This window comes from Zootoca vivipara, chromosome 16 (assembly GCF_965207765.1).
Source record: "Zootoca vivipara chromosome 16, rZooViv2.hap1.1, whole genome shotgun sequence".
Classification (NCBI taxonomy): domain Eukaryota; kingdom Metazoa; phylum Chordata; class Lepidosauria; order Squamata; family Lacertidae; genus Zootoca; species Zootoca vivipara.
Genome location: NC_142599.1, coordinates 3716382 through 3732270, shown reverse-complemented (window position 1 = coordinate 3732270; position 15889 = coordinate 3716382). Strand labels below are relative to the sequence as shown.

At 50.3% G+C, this 15889-nt stretch overlaps 1 protein-coding gene across 1 annotated transcript in view; it reads left to right on the top strand.

The window, feature by feature from the left end:
• DNAH10 (dynein axonemal heavy chain 10) overlaps window positions 1-15889 on the top strand; it is a 130368-nt gene that overhangs the window by 62353 nt on the left and 52126 nt on the right. The window contains exons 37-41 of the mRNA XM_035097917.3: window positions 5183-5374; window positions 5754-5872; window positions 6784-6942; window positions 9172-9307; window positions 9716-9835. Coding sequence (XP_034953808.1) covers window positions 5183-5374; window positions 5754-5872; window positions 6784-6942; window positions 9172-9307; window positions 9716-9835 — 726 coding nt within the window. The remainder of the gene's footprint in view (window positions 1-5182; window positions 5375-5753; window positions 5873-6783; window positions 6943-9171; window positions 9308-9715; window positions 9836-15889) is intronic.

The window sequence follows — 15889 nt, the reverse complement described above, 5'->3', positions numbered from 1 at the left end:
CAAACATTAAAATACAGAAATCCTTCACACATTAAAAGCTTCCCTAAACAGGGCTGCCTTGAGATGCCTTCTAAAGGTCTGGTAATTGTTGTTCTCTTTTACCTCTAGTGGGAGGGCATTTCACAGGGTGGGTGCCACTACCGAGAAGGCCCTCTGCCTGGTTCCCTGTAACTTGGCTTCTCGTAGTGAGGGAACCGCCAGAAGGCCCTCGGAGCTGGACCTCAGTGTCCGGGCAGAACGATGGGGGTGGAGACGCTCCTTCAGGTATACCGGACCGAGGCCGTTTAGGGCTTTAAAGGTCAACACCAACACTTTGAATTGTGCTCGGAAACGTACTGGGAGCCAATGTAGGTCTTTCAGGACCGGTGCTATGTGGTCTCGGCGGCCGCTCCCAGTCACCAGTCTAGCTGCCGCATTCTGGATTAGTTGTAGTTTCCAGGTCACCTTCAAAGGTAGCCCCACATAGAGCGCATTGCAGTAGTCCAAGCGAGAGATAACTAGAGCATGCACCACTCTGGAGAGACAGTCAGTGGGCAGGTAGGGACTCAGCCTGCGTACCAGATGGAGCTGATAAACAGCTGCCTTGGACACAGAGTTGACCTGTGCCTCCATGGACAGCTGTGAGTCTAAAATGACTCACAGTTACCCCATTCAGGACCAGGGAGTCCCCCACACCCGCCCGCCTCCTGTCCCCCACAAACAGTACTTCTGTCTTGTCAGGATTCAATCTCAATCTGTTAGCCGCCATCCATCCTCCAACCGCCTCCAAGCACTCACACAGGACCTTCACCGCCTTCACTGGTTCTGATTTAAAAGAGAGGTAGAGCTGGGTATCATCAGCATACTGATGGACACCCAGCCCAAACCCCCTGATGATCTCTCCCAGCGGCTGCATATAGATGTTAAAAAGCATGGGGGAGAGGACAGAACCCTGAGGCACCCCACAAGTGAGAGCCCAGGGGTCTGAACACTCACCCCCCACCACCACTTTCTGAACACGGCCCAGGACCCAGGATGAAGGAGCGGAACCACTGTATGACAGTGGCCCCAGCTCCCAACCCCTCTAGACGGTCCAGAAGGATGTTATGGTTGATGGTGTCAAAAGCCGCTGAGAGATCCAGCAGAACAAGGAAACAGCTCTTACCTTTGTCCCTAGCCCGCCGGAGATCATCGACCAGTGCGACCAAGGCAGTTTCAGTCCCATGATGAGGCCTGAATCCTGACTGGAAGGGATCCAAATGGTCCGCTTCTTCCAGGCGTGCCTGGAGTTGTTCAGCAACCACTCGCTCAATCACCTTGCCCAAGAATGGAAGATTTGAGACTGGGCGATAGTTGGCCATATTGGCCGGATCTAAAGATGGTTTTTTAAGAAGCGGTTTAATAACCGCCTCTTTCAGCGGGTCTGGGAAGGCTCCCTCATGGAGAGAAGCATTTACCAACCCGCGAAGCACATTGCCCAGCCCTTCCTGGCTAGCTTTTATAAGCCAGGATGGGCAAGGATCAAGGAGACAGGTGGTTGGTTTCACTCGTCCACGCAGCCTGTCCACATCCTCGGAGGTAACAGATTGAAATTGATCCCACAAAACTTGACTAGACAGGACTCTAGCACTCCCCCGCTCTGGCCCTGCTCCCACGGTGGAGTCTACCTCTTCCCGAATCTGAGCGACTTTATCTGCAAAAAACTTTGCAAAATCATTGCAGGAGATCCTGTGGCCCGTACTGGGCCCGGATGGAGCAGGTGGTTCCGCTAAATTGCGAACCACCTGGAAGAATCTCCTGCTGCTGTTTTCTGCAGATGCGATGGAGACGGTGAAGAAGGTCCTCTTCGCCGTCGCCATTGCCACTTGGTAGGCTCGAAGTTGAGCTCTAGCCCGTGTCCGGTCTGATTCAAAATGAGTTTTCCGCCACCGGCGCTCTAGCCGTCTCAACGACTGTTTCATCGCCCTCAGCGCCGGGTAAAACCACGGGGCTGTCCGGGCTCCATGCAATCTGAGAGGGCGCTTCGGAGCCAGACAGTCAATAGCGCTGGTTAACTCTGCATTCCAGCGGGCCACCAGGGAATCAGCTGAAAGGCCATCGACATGGGATAAAACATCCCCTACCACTCTCTGGAAGCCAATTGGATCCATTAAGTAGCGGGGGCGGACCATCCGAATCTGTCCCACCTCCCTGCAGAGGGGAAGGGTTGCGGAGAAGTCCAGTTGCACCAGAAAGTGATCTGACCATGGCACTTCTTTTGTTTCGCTTTTACTTAATGTCAGATCACCAACATCCATAGAGGTGAACACCAAGTCCAAGCCATGTCCGCGGCTATGAGTTGGGCCAGACTTATTCAGGGACAGCCCCATGGTGGCCATGCTTTCCACGAAGTCCCGAGCGGCTCCTTGTACGGTCGTGTCGGCATGGATGTTAAAATCCCCTAAGACAACCAAGCTAGGTGTCTCCAGGAGCACATCCGACACGACCTGAAGCAGCTCGGGCAGGGAATCCTTGGTGCAGCGGGGAGGTCGGTACACCAAAAGGAATCCTGTACTGCCCCTATTGCCCAACTTCCAGAACATGCACTCAGAAAACTCAGTCTTACCAATAGGACGCCTGGTGCAAACTAATGACTTCCTAAAAATCACTGCAACCCCCCCTCCCCGCCCAGATGGCCTGGGTTGCTGTGCATAAGAGAAACCTGGTGGGCAAGCAGCACCAAGAACAGGCCCATCGGCTTCATCCAACCAGGTCTCTGTCACACATGCCAGGTCAAATCCTCCATCCACAATCAGGTCGTGAATGGCAGTGGTCTTATTCATCATCGACCTGGCATTGCACAGCAGCACCTTCAGGTCATGTGGGTATCCCTTGCTGATTCCAATATCCGTCCGGTCAGGACCAGACCCGGAGGCAGGGATAGTCCTCAGACAACGACTAAGTCTGCCTCCTCGGTAATGACATGGTCTGGTCTTAGCGTAACTCCTCCTCCTACCTGTGACCACTGAGATCGGTTGTCCCAGTGCACCCCCCCTGTGGAATCTGCCCCAGCCATTTTGCTTGCTGGGACCCCCTCCCGGGCAGCCCTGACCCCTCCCCTTAAAAACAAAATAAAACCTCTGTAAAAAACAGCAAAGAACGGAACATAAGAAAAACACAAAAAACACAATAAAACCATAAAACCAAAAACAATAAAAATTACAAATACACTAAAATTTAACAGATTCCCACACCCAACTAAAAATCCCTCCCACCTACCACCCCAGAGAAAATAAAAACAGCGGCAGCAGTCCTTATGAGGCCCTAAACCAGGTGGAGAGAGGCAGGGACAGGGCCTGTGGGCACTCACAGCAGGAAGAGTCCTGGGCAGCACCAACAGCAGAGCAGAGCAGCGGCAGCAGTCCTTATGAGGCCCTCCAGGCCCCGCCCTAAACCAGGTGGAGAGAGGCAGGGACAGGGCCTGTGGGCACTCACAGCAGGAGAGAGTCCTGGGCAGCTCTTACTGTCAGGAAGTTCTTCCTAATGTTTAGGTGGAATCTTCTTTCTTGTAGCTTGAATCCATTGCTCCGTGTCCGCTTCTCCATAACCTTCTCTTCTCCAGACTAAACATACCCAGCTCCCTAAGCAGTTCCTCATAAGGCATTGTTTCCAGGCCTTTGACCATTTTGGTTGCCCTCCTCTGGACCAGAGCGGAATACAGTGGTACTATTACTTCCCTTCCCATCTAGATGCTATACTCCTATTGATGCAGCCCATAATTGCATTGACTTTTTTAGCTGCTGCATCACACTGTTGACTTATGTCAAGTTTGTGGCCTACCAAGACTCCTAGATCCTTTTCACATGTACTGCTCTCAAGCCAGGTGTCACCCATCCTGTATTTGTCCCTTTCATTATTATTTTTTTGCCCAAGTGTAGTACTTTACATTTCTCCCTGTTAAAATTCATCTTGTTTGCTTTGGCCCAGTTGTCTAATCTGTTAAGGTCATTTTGAAGTGTGATCCTGTCCTCTGGGGTATTAGCCACCCCTCCCAGTTTGGTGTCATCTGCAAACTTGCTCAGGATGCCCATCATCCAAGTCATTGATAAAGATGTTTAATAAGACATAGGTAGATGAGTCTAAAAAGTCCAGGACACAAATTTTCACGGCCCTCTAGCAGCTATATCATAGAACCATAGAATTGTAGAGTTGGAAGGGACCCTCAAGTGTCATCTTGTCCAACCCCTGCAAATATGACCATAAAACCTTAATCCATAGGTCGGCAACATCGCCCATGGGCCGGATGTGGCCCACGGAGGCAATTTATCCAGCCCACGGACTGCCCGTGAACCGAGCCGGCTGTGCGATGCGGCGCGGCACGATAATTCGCCGAGCGGCGCCAGAAATCGCGTCTGCGCAGCCGCAGAAGCGATTTCTGGCGCTGCGGACATTTTGGGCATGGACAGCGCTGCTCTGGAAATCGCTTCTGAGCATGTCCAGATGCGATTTTGGGCTTCCAGACGTGCAGAAGCAATTTATGGCGCTCCGGACATTTTGGACATGGGCAGTGCGGGCGCCAGAAAGCGCTTCTGCACATGTCTGATGCATGAGCCCACGGCCGTGGGGAATGAACCCACGGCCGGAAAACGTTGCCGACGCCTGCCTTAATCCCTCCTTATTTGATTTAACAACATCAAACATGAAAAAAAAGCAAATACTCAGTGTACTCCATGTTTCAGAGAGAGAAACACACCTCCCATGTATATAGCTCAGGCAACCTTCAAAGGTAGCCCCATGTAGAGCACATTGCAGTAGTCCAAGCGGGAGATAACTAGAGCATGCACCACTCTGGCGAGACAGTCTGCGGGCAGGTAGGTTCTCAGCCTGCATACCAGATGAAGCAGGTAGACAGCTGCCCTGGATCCAGAATTGACCTGTGTCTCCATGGATAGCTGTGAGTTCAAAATGTTTCCCAGGCTGCTCACCTGGTCCTTCAGGGGCACAGTTACCCCATTCAGGACCAGGGAGCCCCCCATATCCACCCGCCCCCTGTACCTCCAAAAAAGTACTTCTATCTTGTTTCAACCTCAAACCTTTAACTGTTATATGGTGAAAGGCAGCAGCTATTTGAGGGGGCTACTAAATTGGGAGTGGGGGTACTCAATAAAACCTATTTTGTTCACTAAACATGTTAACTGTTTTTTACAACAACCATCAACCCTAGGATGTGGTCCTGATGAGAGCTCTGCGAGACATGAATCTCCCAAAATTTGTTTTTGAAGATGTTCCTCTTTTTCTTGGCCTCATCTCTGACCTCTTTCCTGGACTTGATTGCCCTCGAGTACGCTACCCTAATTTTAATGATGCTGTTGAGCAAGTGTTGGCTGAAGGAGGCTACGTTGTCCTGCCAATTCAGGTATGAAAAATAAACTCAGAAAAATGGAAAGTATCATAAATGTCAGGCCACGTTTTTTTTGGGGGGGGGGGCTGGCTGTATAAAATGGCATACTTAAAGCCTGGCTCTGCTGCAGTAAGGTCTTCCATCCAGTCCATAGGTAGCAATTATAATCCTATTAGGTGGTGGAAGAAACTTCTTCCCTTCATCTGTTCAGATTATGATGATTTGGGATTTTTCTTTTCTTTATTTTACTTTCAACTTGGGGTATTTGGGTTATATCTTTGGACTTAAATACCCCTAAAATGGAATTTGGTTGATTTATACTATTAGAAAAAAAGGCTAATAGTGAGTTTAGCTGATGTATACTCTATGAGGCCTTTTAATGGTTTTTCATCAGGTGGATAAAGTTGTCCAAATGTATGAAACTATGTTGACTCGTCATACTACAATGGTGGTTGGGCCAACAGGAGGCGGCAAGTCTGTGGTTATCAATACCTTGTGCCAGGCTCAGACAAAGTAAGTACAGATCATGAATACAGGTAGATAATTTGGTAAGACTTGTTGCTATTCCTTCAAAAGAGCAAGAGGATGAGAATACACTTCCCCACTTCCTCCACTTTCATGGGCGTAGCCGGGGGGGGGGGCAGAAGGGCAGCTTCCCCTCCCTAAATCAAGTAATTAAAATAAAAATAAGTAGAAAGTAGAAATAATCAAAATATTTGAAATTGAAATACTTGCTGAGGTCACTTGGATGATGTTGTGGCGCTGTCTAGCGACGCAATTGGCAACCCCATTGAGCAATAGATGTGGCTTCCGTGAACTGACCAATTGTGTCAGTTGCTGAGGGAAAACAGTGAGGAGGGTTACTTCATTTAAGTTCTGCTTCTGAGCTTTCCAGAGTCATCTGGTAGCTACTGTGGAAAGCAGGATCAAGCTTTGATTTACTTTGATCTGATTCAGCAGAGCCATATCTGCCAAGTTCCTGCCTCAAAAATAAGGGATCGGACAGGAAGTAGCACTGCCGCCATTTTGGAACTGGGCGGAGCATGCTCAGAAGTGACTTTTGATGCTGCTCTGCCCAGTTCCAAAATGGCCACCGCACCAGAAGTCGCGCTGCAGCCATTTTGGAACTGGGCAGAGCAGCATCAAAAGTCGCTTCTGAGCATGCTCCGCCCAGTTCCAAAATGGCCGCCGCGCCAGAATAAACCAGGAAAAAACAAAAAAATCTGTTTCTTCAGCTGGGAACAGCTGGAAAAACGGGGGTTTCCCGGGGAATACGGGAGACTTGGCAACTATGAGCAGAGCTCTTCTTCATGTTTTTATTGGGTACGAATTGTGAAGTCTTTGTATGCAGGAGTTGCTTTGGCACGTTCTACTGCAATGTGTTACTGTTTTTCTTCCTAACTGCACCTCTGATGTCCATGTAGGCTGTCATTGGTGACCAAACTTTACACGCTGAACCCCAAAGCCATGAGTGTTATTGAGCTGTACGGAATCCTAGACCCCACCACACGAGACTGGACTGATGGAGTTTTGTCCAACATCTTTAGGGAAATCAATAAACCCACAGATAAAAAAGAGAGAAGGTAATTTCTTAAGGGTTAGACCAATATTTGTATTTCTGTTTCAACTGCTTTATTAAGTTTTGTAACCAAGCAAACATAAGAGGAAAATCATAGAATCATAGAGTTGGAAGAGACCACAAGGGCCATCCAATCCAACCCCCTGCCAAGCAGGAAACACCATCAAAGCATTCCTGACAGATGGCTGTCAGGCCTCCGCTTAAAGACCTCCAAAGAAGGAGACTCCACCACACTCCTTGGCAGCAAATTCCACTGTCGAACAGCTCTTATTGTCAGGTAGTTCTTCCCAATATTTAGGTGGAATCTTCTTTCTTGTAGCTTGAATCCATTGCTCCGTGTCCACTTCTCTGGAGCAGCAGAAAACAACCTTTCTCCCTCCTCTATATGACATCCTTTTATATATTTGAACATGGCTATCATATCACCCCTCAACCTTCTCTTCTCCAGACTAAACATACACAGCTCCCTAAGCCGTTCCTCATAAGGCATCGTTTCCAGGCCTTTGACCATTTTGGTTGCCCACTTCTGGACACGTTCCAGCTTGTCAGTATTCTTCTTGAACTGTGGTGCCCAGAACTGACAGATTATAGATAAATTGACAGATTATAGATAAATTACAAGAGAATTAATACATGGTCAAGAGCACATTGTAATGCTATCATCAAGACAACAACGGAGAAGGGAAAACTAACGAGAATTGGATTCAAAAAAAAATGAAGATAATACAATCAGCTTTTGGGGGGAAATAGATAATATGGGGTCATTGTGGAGTCATTAATAAAGTACAGTGGTGCCTCGCTAGACGAATTTAATTCGTTCCACTGGTCTATTCTTATAACGAAAAATTCGTCTAGCGAATCCCATAGGAATGCATTGATTTTTTGGGGAATTTTTTTTTTGCCCATAGAAACGCACTAATTGAATTTCAATGCATTCCTATGGGAAACCGCGATTCACTAGACGAATTTTTTGTAAAACGAATTCGTCTAGTGAGGCAACCTCCACTAGAAAAATCCTTTCTTTAAGCGAAAACTTCATCTTACAGGGCGTCCGTTAAGCGAGGCTGTATACCTGTACTTGGCTGAATACCTATATCAAAAGAGCAGAGCTAAACATACTCTCCAGCAAGCGAGAGTCCCCAGTGAAGTTTTAAAACACAGAATCATGCAGCACCCTGAAGTGTGAGGAATATAGGCTGTTAGATCTTTTAAAGATCCCCGTTCTAGCTACTTAACACTGCTTCTCACACCATTAATAAGTTTGAATACTTTACTTAACTCAAAAGATAAGATTCATGCATTATTCCATACAACAGCAAGAAAAACACAGGTAGTATTCTGTATTTTGGGTTTACAAAATACAGAAACATATTTCTGATCACACAAACAACTTGTAGAGAGCAAGCTCAGCCCCGTCCTATCTTGGTGAGTTGACAAGGTGAAAAGAATGAACAAAGGAGGAAACGTAACTTCCTTCCAGGTGAGGGGCATGGCCTAGCTGAGTCTAGGAATGCAATTCTATTACCTTAACCACTTCATGCAAGCCCTATTCTTGCTAGCTATATTTGACTACAATTTCCCACACAGCCAAAATCAGTTATTTACAAATCAGCATGAGTTTGAGGTAGAATAAAATTGTTTTCCTTGTCAGAAGTGAATGCAGTAAATGATATCACATTTCTCCAAATTTGTCTGGCTCTTTTGCTTTTCTCAACATTTTCATTTTATGTGCTTATTTCCCCATCAAAGCAATTGATCAGATTTTTTGGTATACTTTCCAATATTTTGTTAAATTTAACCAAGCAGCCATCAGTAGGATTATCAGATCTTTAAACATAATTTTTCCTATGTCACTATTTTTTAACCAAGGCTCCGTGGAATCTGTGGGTTGAGTGAACTTTTCCTCAGGGGTTTTCTGAAATGTTGGTTAAATTATTTGTTTCTGTTTTGTTTTGTTTTGTTTAATGCTTCTTGGGGGGGGGGGGTGGACTTCACAGGATATTGTGCCATTACTGGAATTATTTAGTGGGAGGAAAGGATTGCAAACCACTTGGTTAGACATTACACTTGTGGGTCCTTAATAGTTTCAGATTTGTTTTACTGTAATTTTCCTTCATTTTCCCAATAACCTTCCTGCAATCCAGTGAAAGTACACAGATCAAAATGAATTAGAATAGAAGTGCTTTGGGGATGAGTCATTATATAAGGGCCTTTCTTTAATCTTTGTATACAGGTACATTTTATTTGATGGAGATGTGGATGCCCTCTGGGTAGAAAACATGAATTCTGTGATGGATGATAACAAGTTGTTGACTTTGGCAAATGGGGAACGAATCAGACTTCAAGCCCATTGTGCCCTTTTATTTGAGGTAAGGAAGTCACTTGTGAAGTTTTGAAACAACAGATACTGATGGCCAGACATTTCATTAAAGGGACCCGTTAGCCATCCATTTTGGTCTTGGGAGGTAGTGGTGTTTCTCCATTTTTATCATATTTATTTATTTTTCTGTTTTCTTACTCTTACACTCAGCTTTTCTTCTGACTTGCTCAGAGTGGGTTACATATGGGTTTAGGCAGTCTTTTGTCCAAGTTCATTAGGGCCAAACTTGCTTCACTTCAGAAATAGAATGCAGCAGTCCAGCCTAAATAGAATGCAGCAGTCCAGCCTAAATAGAATGCAGCAGTCCAGCCTTCAGTGCTTCCATTTTGTGGTGGAGGTTATCCAGGCAGCAGGCTACTTCTCCAATCAGTTTTCAGCAAATGTGCTTCCTTCCTAGGTTGGAGACTTACAGTATGCTTCACCTGCAACAGTATCACGCTGTGGAATGGTCTTTGTGGACCCCAAGAACTTGAGATACAAACCTTATTGGGAGAAATGGACAAACCAAAGAAGCAAGGTAGAAAATGTCTCCTTAGACTGAACTTGGAAGCATTTGTTGTAAATCACCAGGTTACTGGTTCTCCAATATATCCAGAAAAGCTAATTTTTATGTGTTTTCCAGACAAACAGAGTTCTCTGGTGGGGTTTGGGAGGGTGTCCCAGGGGCCACAGGATATATCAGATACCCCTGTTCAGCTCTGGAGGTAGAGGAAGATCCTAAGTTGGATTCCCCCTCCTTGCTGCTGCTGAATGCTCTGATACACAGACCTAGCCACTGCTGGTGCTCTGATGTTGGTGGAGCTCAAAGGAGATATAATTATAAATAAAAAAGAAGAATGGATCACACAAACATACATAACATAGTAACAAACAAAAACAGATGGCTTAATTAGCCAGGGAGAAGAGAAATGTTTCTGTCTGGTGCCTAAAGATATGCAATGAAGGTGCTAGCTGAGCCTCACTGAGGTGAGCATTCTACAAGTGTGGAGCCACTGCAGAAAAGGCCCGTTCTCGTGTTGCCACCTTACAGACCTCTTGTAGAGGAGACACAGGGTCTCTGGGTCAGGGCCGGGGTTTGAGTCAAATATGCCCAGGGAGGGACCAAGAAACAGCTGGGATCCAAACAACCCACAGCCATACTAGTCCCCTGACATGTTCCCATGCCAGGAAAAGAATTACACACCTGGGTGTGTACTATTCTCCAGTCAGTGATAGGAAGATGTCACAGTGGCCGGAGTGGGCTACTTCAGAGTAACGACGCTACGCAGCTCTGCATTTTATTCTTTTATTGGTGCTGCGTATTTACAGTGCTGAAGTCATTGCTATTTACACGGAGTGATGTGGTCAGTCGGTTCCAGAACCTCCGAATGGCTTTTGGCGCGTCTTTCTCCAACACAAAAGCTTTGGCAGACCCATCCTCTTTCCCCTCCTCTTTCTGCGTAATTCCGGAGTTGGGGGGATGGGTCTCCCCCCCTTATTCGCCCCTTCCTGTCCCACCTGGGACCCTGGCTCCTCTACCTTGCCTGAGCCTCGGACACGACTTCCTGCTTCCCCATTGGAATCGGAACTCTCTCTGCTTTCCCCTGTGCTCGGGGATGGGCTTGAACTCAGGAGGGGAGGGACTTCGCGATATCCCCTGTCCCTCACATCCACCCCCCTCCCAAGCTCTCCTTCACCCCTCCCCAGGTCCCCCCCAGGTGTCGGTGACGACTGGAAGCCTAAGAACTCAGTGCTTTCCGAGCCCGTTGGTGTGAACACCTCCCCCCAGTCCTGCGAGCCCCCCCCTTCCGCCTGGGAGGACGGGAATCCCAAAAAGTCCGTGGCGTCAGAGCTGGTAGGGGTAAAAATGTTTTGCCAATCTGCTCCTTCCTCTGACTGGGTGGATCTCGGTGACACCCATACCTCATCCTCTGGTTCCTCAAACTCCGCTTCCCAGCGCCATGGTGAACTGCTCTCCCGTGCTTCCTCCCCCTCCCCCTCCCTTTCCATGTGCCAGGGCTTGGGTCTATGGGGAAAGAGGGCGTGAAATTCTTCTACCAGGAATTCCTCCTGTATCTGAGTGGCTGGGACCCATTCATTCTGGGACGGTGGAGCATCCTCCCATGCCATGAGGTACTCCAGGCCCCCCACCCCCCTCCTTGAGTCCAGGATGGCCGTGGCCTCATTGAGTTGCTCCCTGCCTTCTCTCTCCCCCCCTCCCTCAGGGGTTTGTTCGCTGCCTCGGAGCCTGCTGCTTTACCTGTACGGCGACAGCAGCGATCTATGAAACACTGGGTGCACCCTCATGTCCTCTGGCAGTGCCAGCCTGTATGCCACCGGGTTGACCTGTTGCGTGACCGTGAAGGGGCCCAACCTTCTGGGCGCCAGCTTTTTGCACCTCCCTCTGATGGGAAGGCCCTCCGAGGACAACCAAACTTTGTCCCCCACCCTAATGACCTCCCCCGGTCGCCTGTGGCGATCTGCCCCCTTCTTGTACGCTTCCTTGGCTCTCTCCAAGTGTTCTCTGAGCTGCTGGTGCACCGTCTCCAGTTCCTCTGCCCAATCCTCAGCCTGTGGGCCCTCCTCCTCCTCCTCCCCCTCCCTCTCTGGGAAAGATCTGAGGTCGCGCCCGTAATTGGCCTTAAAGGGCGACACCCCTGTGGAGACGTGCACCGCATTGTTGTAGGCAAATTCTGCCAGTGGCAGGCGATCCACCCAGTCCGTTTGCCGCTGGCTGACGTAGCATCTCAGGTACTGCTGCAGAATGGCGTTGACCCTCTCCGCCTGTCCATTGGTCTGCGGGTGTCTAGCCGTCGACAAGCTGACCTCCACCTGCAGGAGGTTCATGAGCCGCCGCCAGAACCTGGAAACAAATTGGCGGCCACGATCCGAAATAACCCTTAAAGGTAATCCATGCAGTCTGAATACGTGATCCACAAACAGTTTGGCTGTCTCTTCTGCAGAGACCGCCCTGGCACACGGTATAAAGTGGCACATTTTGGACATGAGGTCCACCACCACCAACACTGCGGTCTTGCCCCTGGAAGAAGGCAGATCTGTGATGAAGTCCATGGACACCACTTTCCACGGCCTGTGTGGCGTGGCTAAGGGCTCCAGCAATCCCGGTGGCGCTGCTCTGACCACCTTTGCCCGCTGGCAGGTGTCACAGCCCCGTACATAGTCTCGAACATCTTCCCGCACCCCTGGCCACCAGAAGTGTCTCATGACTAGGTGAGCGGTTTTGTCCCTCCCAAAATGACCCGCCGTTGGGTTGTCGTGCATCTGCTTGAGGACCGTACATCTAAGCTGGGTGGTGGGCAGGTACAGTGCACCCTTGTAGAAAAGCAGCCCCCTGCGTTCTGCAAAGTCTTTTGCCTGCTCCCCCCCCCTCTCAGTTCTCTGAAGATGCGGTTGGCAAATTCATCCGCTGCCGTCAGTGCTGTGAGTTCTGCCTCGCTCACCACTGCTGCTCCGCAGGACCATGCTGACGGGGGGAAAATGTGCCTGGGTGCCGGTGGCACCTCCTCCTCCATGTACTCTGGCTTGCGGGAGAGGGCATCCGCCCTGACATTCTGCTCTCCCGGGATGTAGTGTATGGAGAAGTTGAAGTTCGAGAAGAACTCTGCCCACCGTATCTGCCGCTGGTTGAGCACCCTGGCAGTTCTCCAGAACTCCAGGTTCTTGTGGTCTGTGCACACCTGGATGGGGTGCTTGGCGCCCACCAGGAAGTGTCTCCAGTGCTGGAACGCAGCGTGGATCGCAAGAAGTTCCCGATCAAACACCGTGTAGTTTCGCTCTGGCTGGGTCAACTTCCTGGAGAAGAAGGCACAGGGTCTCCACTCTCTGTTGGCGTCCAGTTGCAACAAAATGGCGCCCACAGCTTTATCAGAAGCATCTGTCTCCACGCGTAGGGGCGCGTCCTGAACCACGTGGAACAGGTTCTGGTCTGAGGCGAACACCCTCTTGAGGCTTTCGAACGTTGCTTGCGCCTCTGGTGTCCACCTGAACTTCTGCTTGCCTCTCAGGCAGTCAGTGATGGGAGCCGTAACGCGAGAGAAGTTCTTGATGAACTTCCTGTAGAAGTTGGCGAAGCCTAGTAGGCGTTGGGCATCTTTGCGCGTCCTGGGGCTGTGCCAGTCCAGGATGGCCTGCACCTTGTCCTTGTCCATCGCCAGCCCCTTGTCTGACAGCTTGTAGCCCAGGAAGTCCACCTCCTTGGTGTGAAACTTGCACTTCTCCAGCTTCACATACAGGTGGTTCTCCTTCAGGCGCTGCAACACCTCCCTGACATCTTTCACATGCTGCACTGGGTCATCGGAATAGATAAGGATGTCATCCAGGAAGACCAAGCATTTCCTGAAGAGGAGGGACCCCAGGACGTGGTGCATGAAGGCCTGGAAGCATGCTGAGCCCCCTTGCAACCCGAAGGGCATCACCAGATATTCAAAAGAGCCCAGAGGCGTGAACATCGTGGTTTTCCATTCATCGCCTTCCCGGATCCTGATCAAGTTGTACGCCCCCCTCAGGTCTAGCTTGGTGAAAATCTTGCCCCTGCGTGCCGCTGTCAGGAGATCATCCACTCTGGGCATGGGGAAAGCCACTGGCTCTGTCACTGAATTCAGCCGTCTAAAATCCACCACAAGACGGCGCTGTTGCGTGTCTTTCTTGTCCACCCAGAAGACCGGGCTGCCCCCTGCTGCCTTGCTTTCTCTGATGAACCCCCGCTTGAGGTTCTTGTCGATAAAAGCGCGCAGATCCTCCAGTTCCTGGTCTGACATGGCGTACAGCTTGGCTGGGGGTATAGTTGCCCCTGGCACCAGGTTGATCTGGCAGTCAAAAGGCCTGTGTGGGGGTAGGTGGTCGGACTCCGCTTCGCTGAAGACCTCCTGCAGGTCCCAGTACGGCTTGGGTATCGCCTCACCCCCTTTGACGTGCATGGTGGCCACCGTGGCTATCGGAGGCCCCTCCCCTGGTTGGTGCTGCATGCAATGTTCCAGGCAAAAGTCCGATCCAAAAGTGATGCATCTCTGGTGCCAACTGATGGAGGGGTCGTGGCGCGCCAGCCAGCTCATGCCCAAGACGATGGGGGGGTCTGAGATGGTGGTGACGTTGAATGCCAGTGTCTCTGAGTGCCTTCCCACCGTCATTTTCATGGGGGAGGGTTTGATGAGTGATGGCCCCTCCCAGCAGCTCTCTGCCGTCAATGGTCGCCACGTGCAGAGGAAAATCCAGCTGCAGAAGCTGGATCTGGTGCTCTTCTGCAAAGTTTCTCGAGAAGAAGTTCGCTGACGCCCCACTGTCAATTAGGGCGAGGACCGTCAGGGGATAGCCATTTGGGAGCGTGAGCGTCACTTCTAGAACCACTCCTGCTCTGGGAGGGGTGGGCTGGCTCTGCTCCTCTCTGTGCGGGTGGGTGGGCTGGGGCTGTTGTCTGCTGACTGTGCCTGGCTGCTGCCCCTTGTCTCCTGCAGCCAGGCTTTCCCGTTTCCCTGCTGTGGTGCTGCGTCAGTGGGGGAGGGCACAACCGTTCCCGCCTTTCCTTGCCACTCCCTGCGATGTGGGCAGTCTCTGACGAGATGCTGGGGGGAGTTGCAGAGAAAGCAATTCCCACCCCTTCCCTCCTTGCGTCTTGGCGCCGCTGGGGTTTGAAAAGCCCGCGCGCGCGCGCTATCAATCTGCATGGGTTCCTGGTCCTGGCTGGCCCCAGGCGTGGCTTGAAAGGGTTGTTGGGGGAGTGGCTTCTCCTGCGACCGTGGGAACCAAGCCCGCTTTGCGCGCGTTGCTTGCTTGTCGCTCCACCGGGATTCCTGTCTCACCCCCACCGCCAGAGCCGCTTTGCTCAGCTGATCCATATTACTGGGCTTTGGACCTCTCGAGAGCTCATCCTTCACCTCCTCATGCAACCCCAAGTAGAACGCCGCTTGCATTGGGGGTGACTCTAGTTCCCACCCCAATCTGTGCACCAGCATGGTGAATTTCGCCCAATACGCGCGAACTGTCATATTTCCTTGGCGTAAATTATGAAGTTCCTCCTTAGTCTGGTCCATATGACTATCGGACGAATACATCGTTTTCAAACCTTCTAGAAATAGTTTGACATTCTTCATGCAAGGATTCTTTGTTGCGATTAACGGTCTTAGCCACTCCCTGGCTGCCCCGGTAAGGTGCTCCACAATAAACGCTACCCTGTGCTCATCATCAGGGAACTCATCGTGGTGCAGCTCAAGAGCATACACAATCTCAGTCTCAAAGCCCTGATATTCCCTCGGGTCTCCATTGAACTTGCTTACTAGGGTCCCGGCTCTCCTTCCTGGCAGCACTTGGACTTGGGGTGCCCCTCCCGCCTTGTTTTTCTCTGCATCCAGCTTGTTTTGGAGGTCTACCGCCACCGCCCTTAATTCCTGCTCTCTTTCCTGTAGCGCTCTCACCTGTTCCGCAAGTTGTAGCCGGTCGTCCTGGACCTTCTTAGTCTCTTCTTTAGCTGCCTTCAATTCCCCCTGCGCCTGCAGCGACAGCTGCTGCAGTTCTTGCTGGGCTTTCTCCGCGATCTGCCGCCATCTCTCCGCCTCTGACACGCTCATCCCGGCAACTC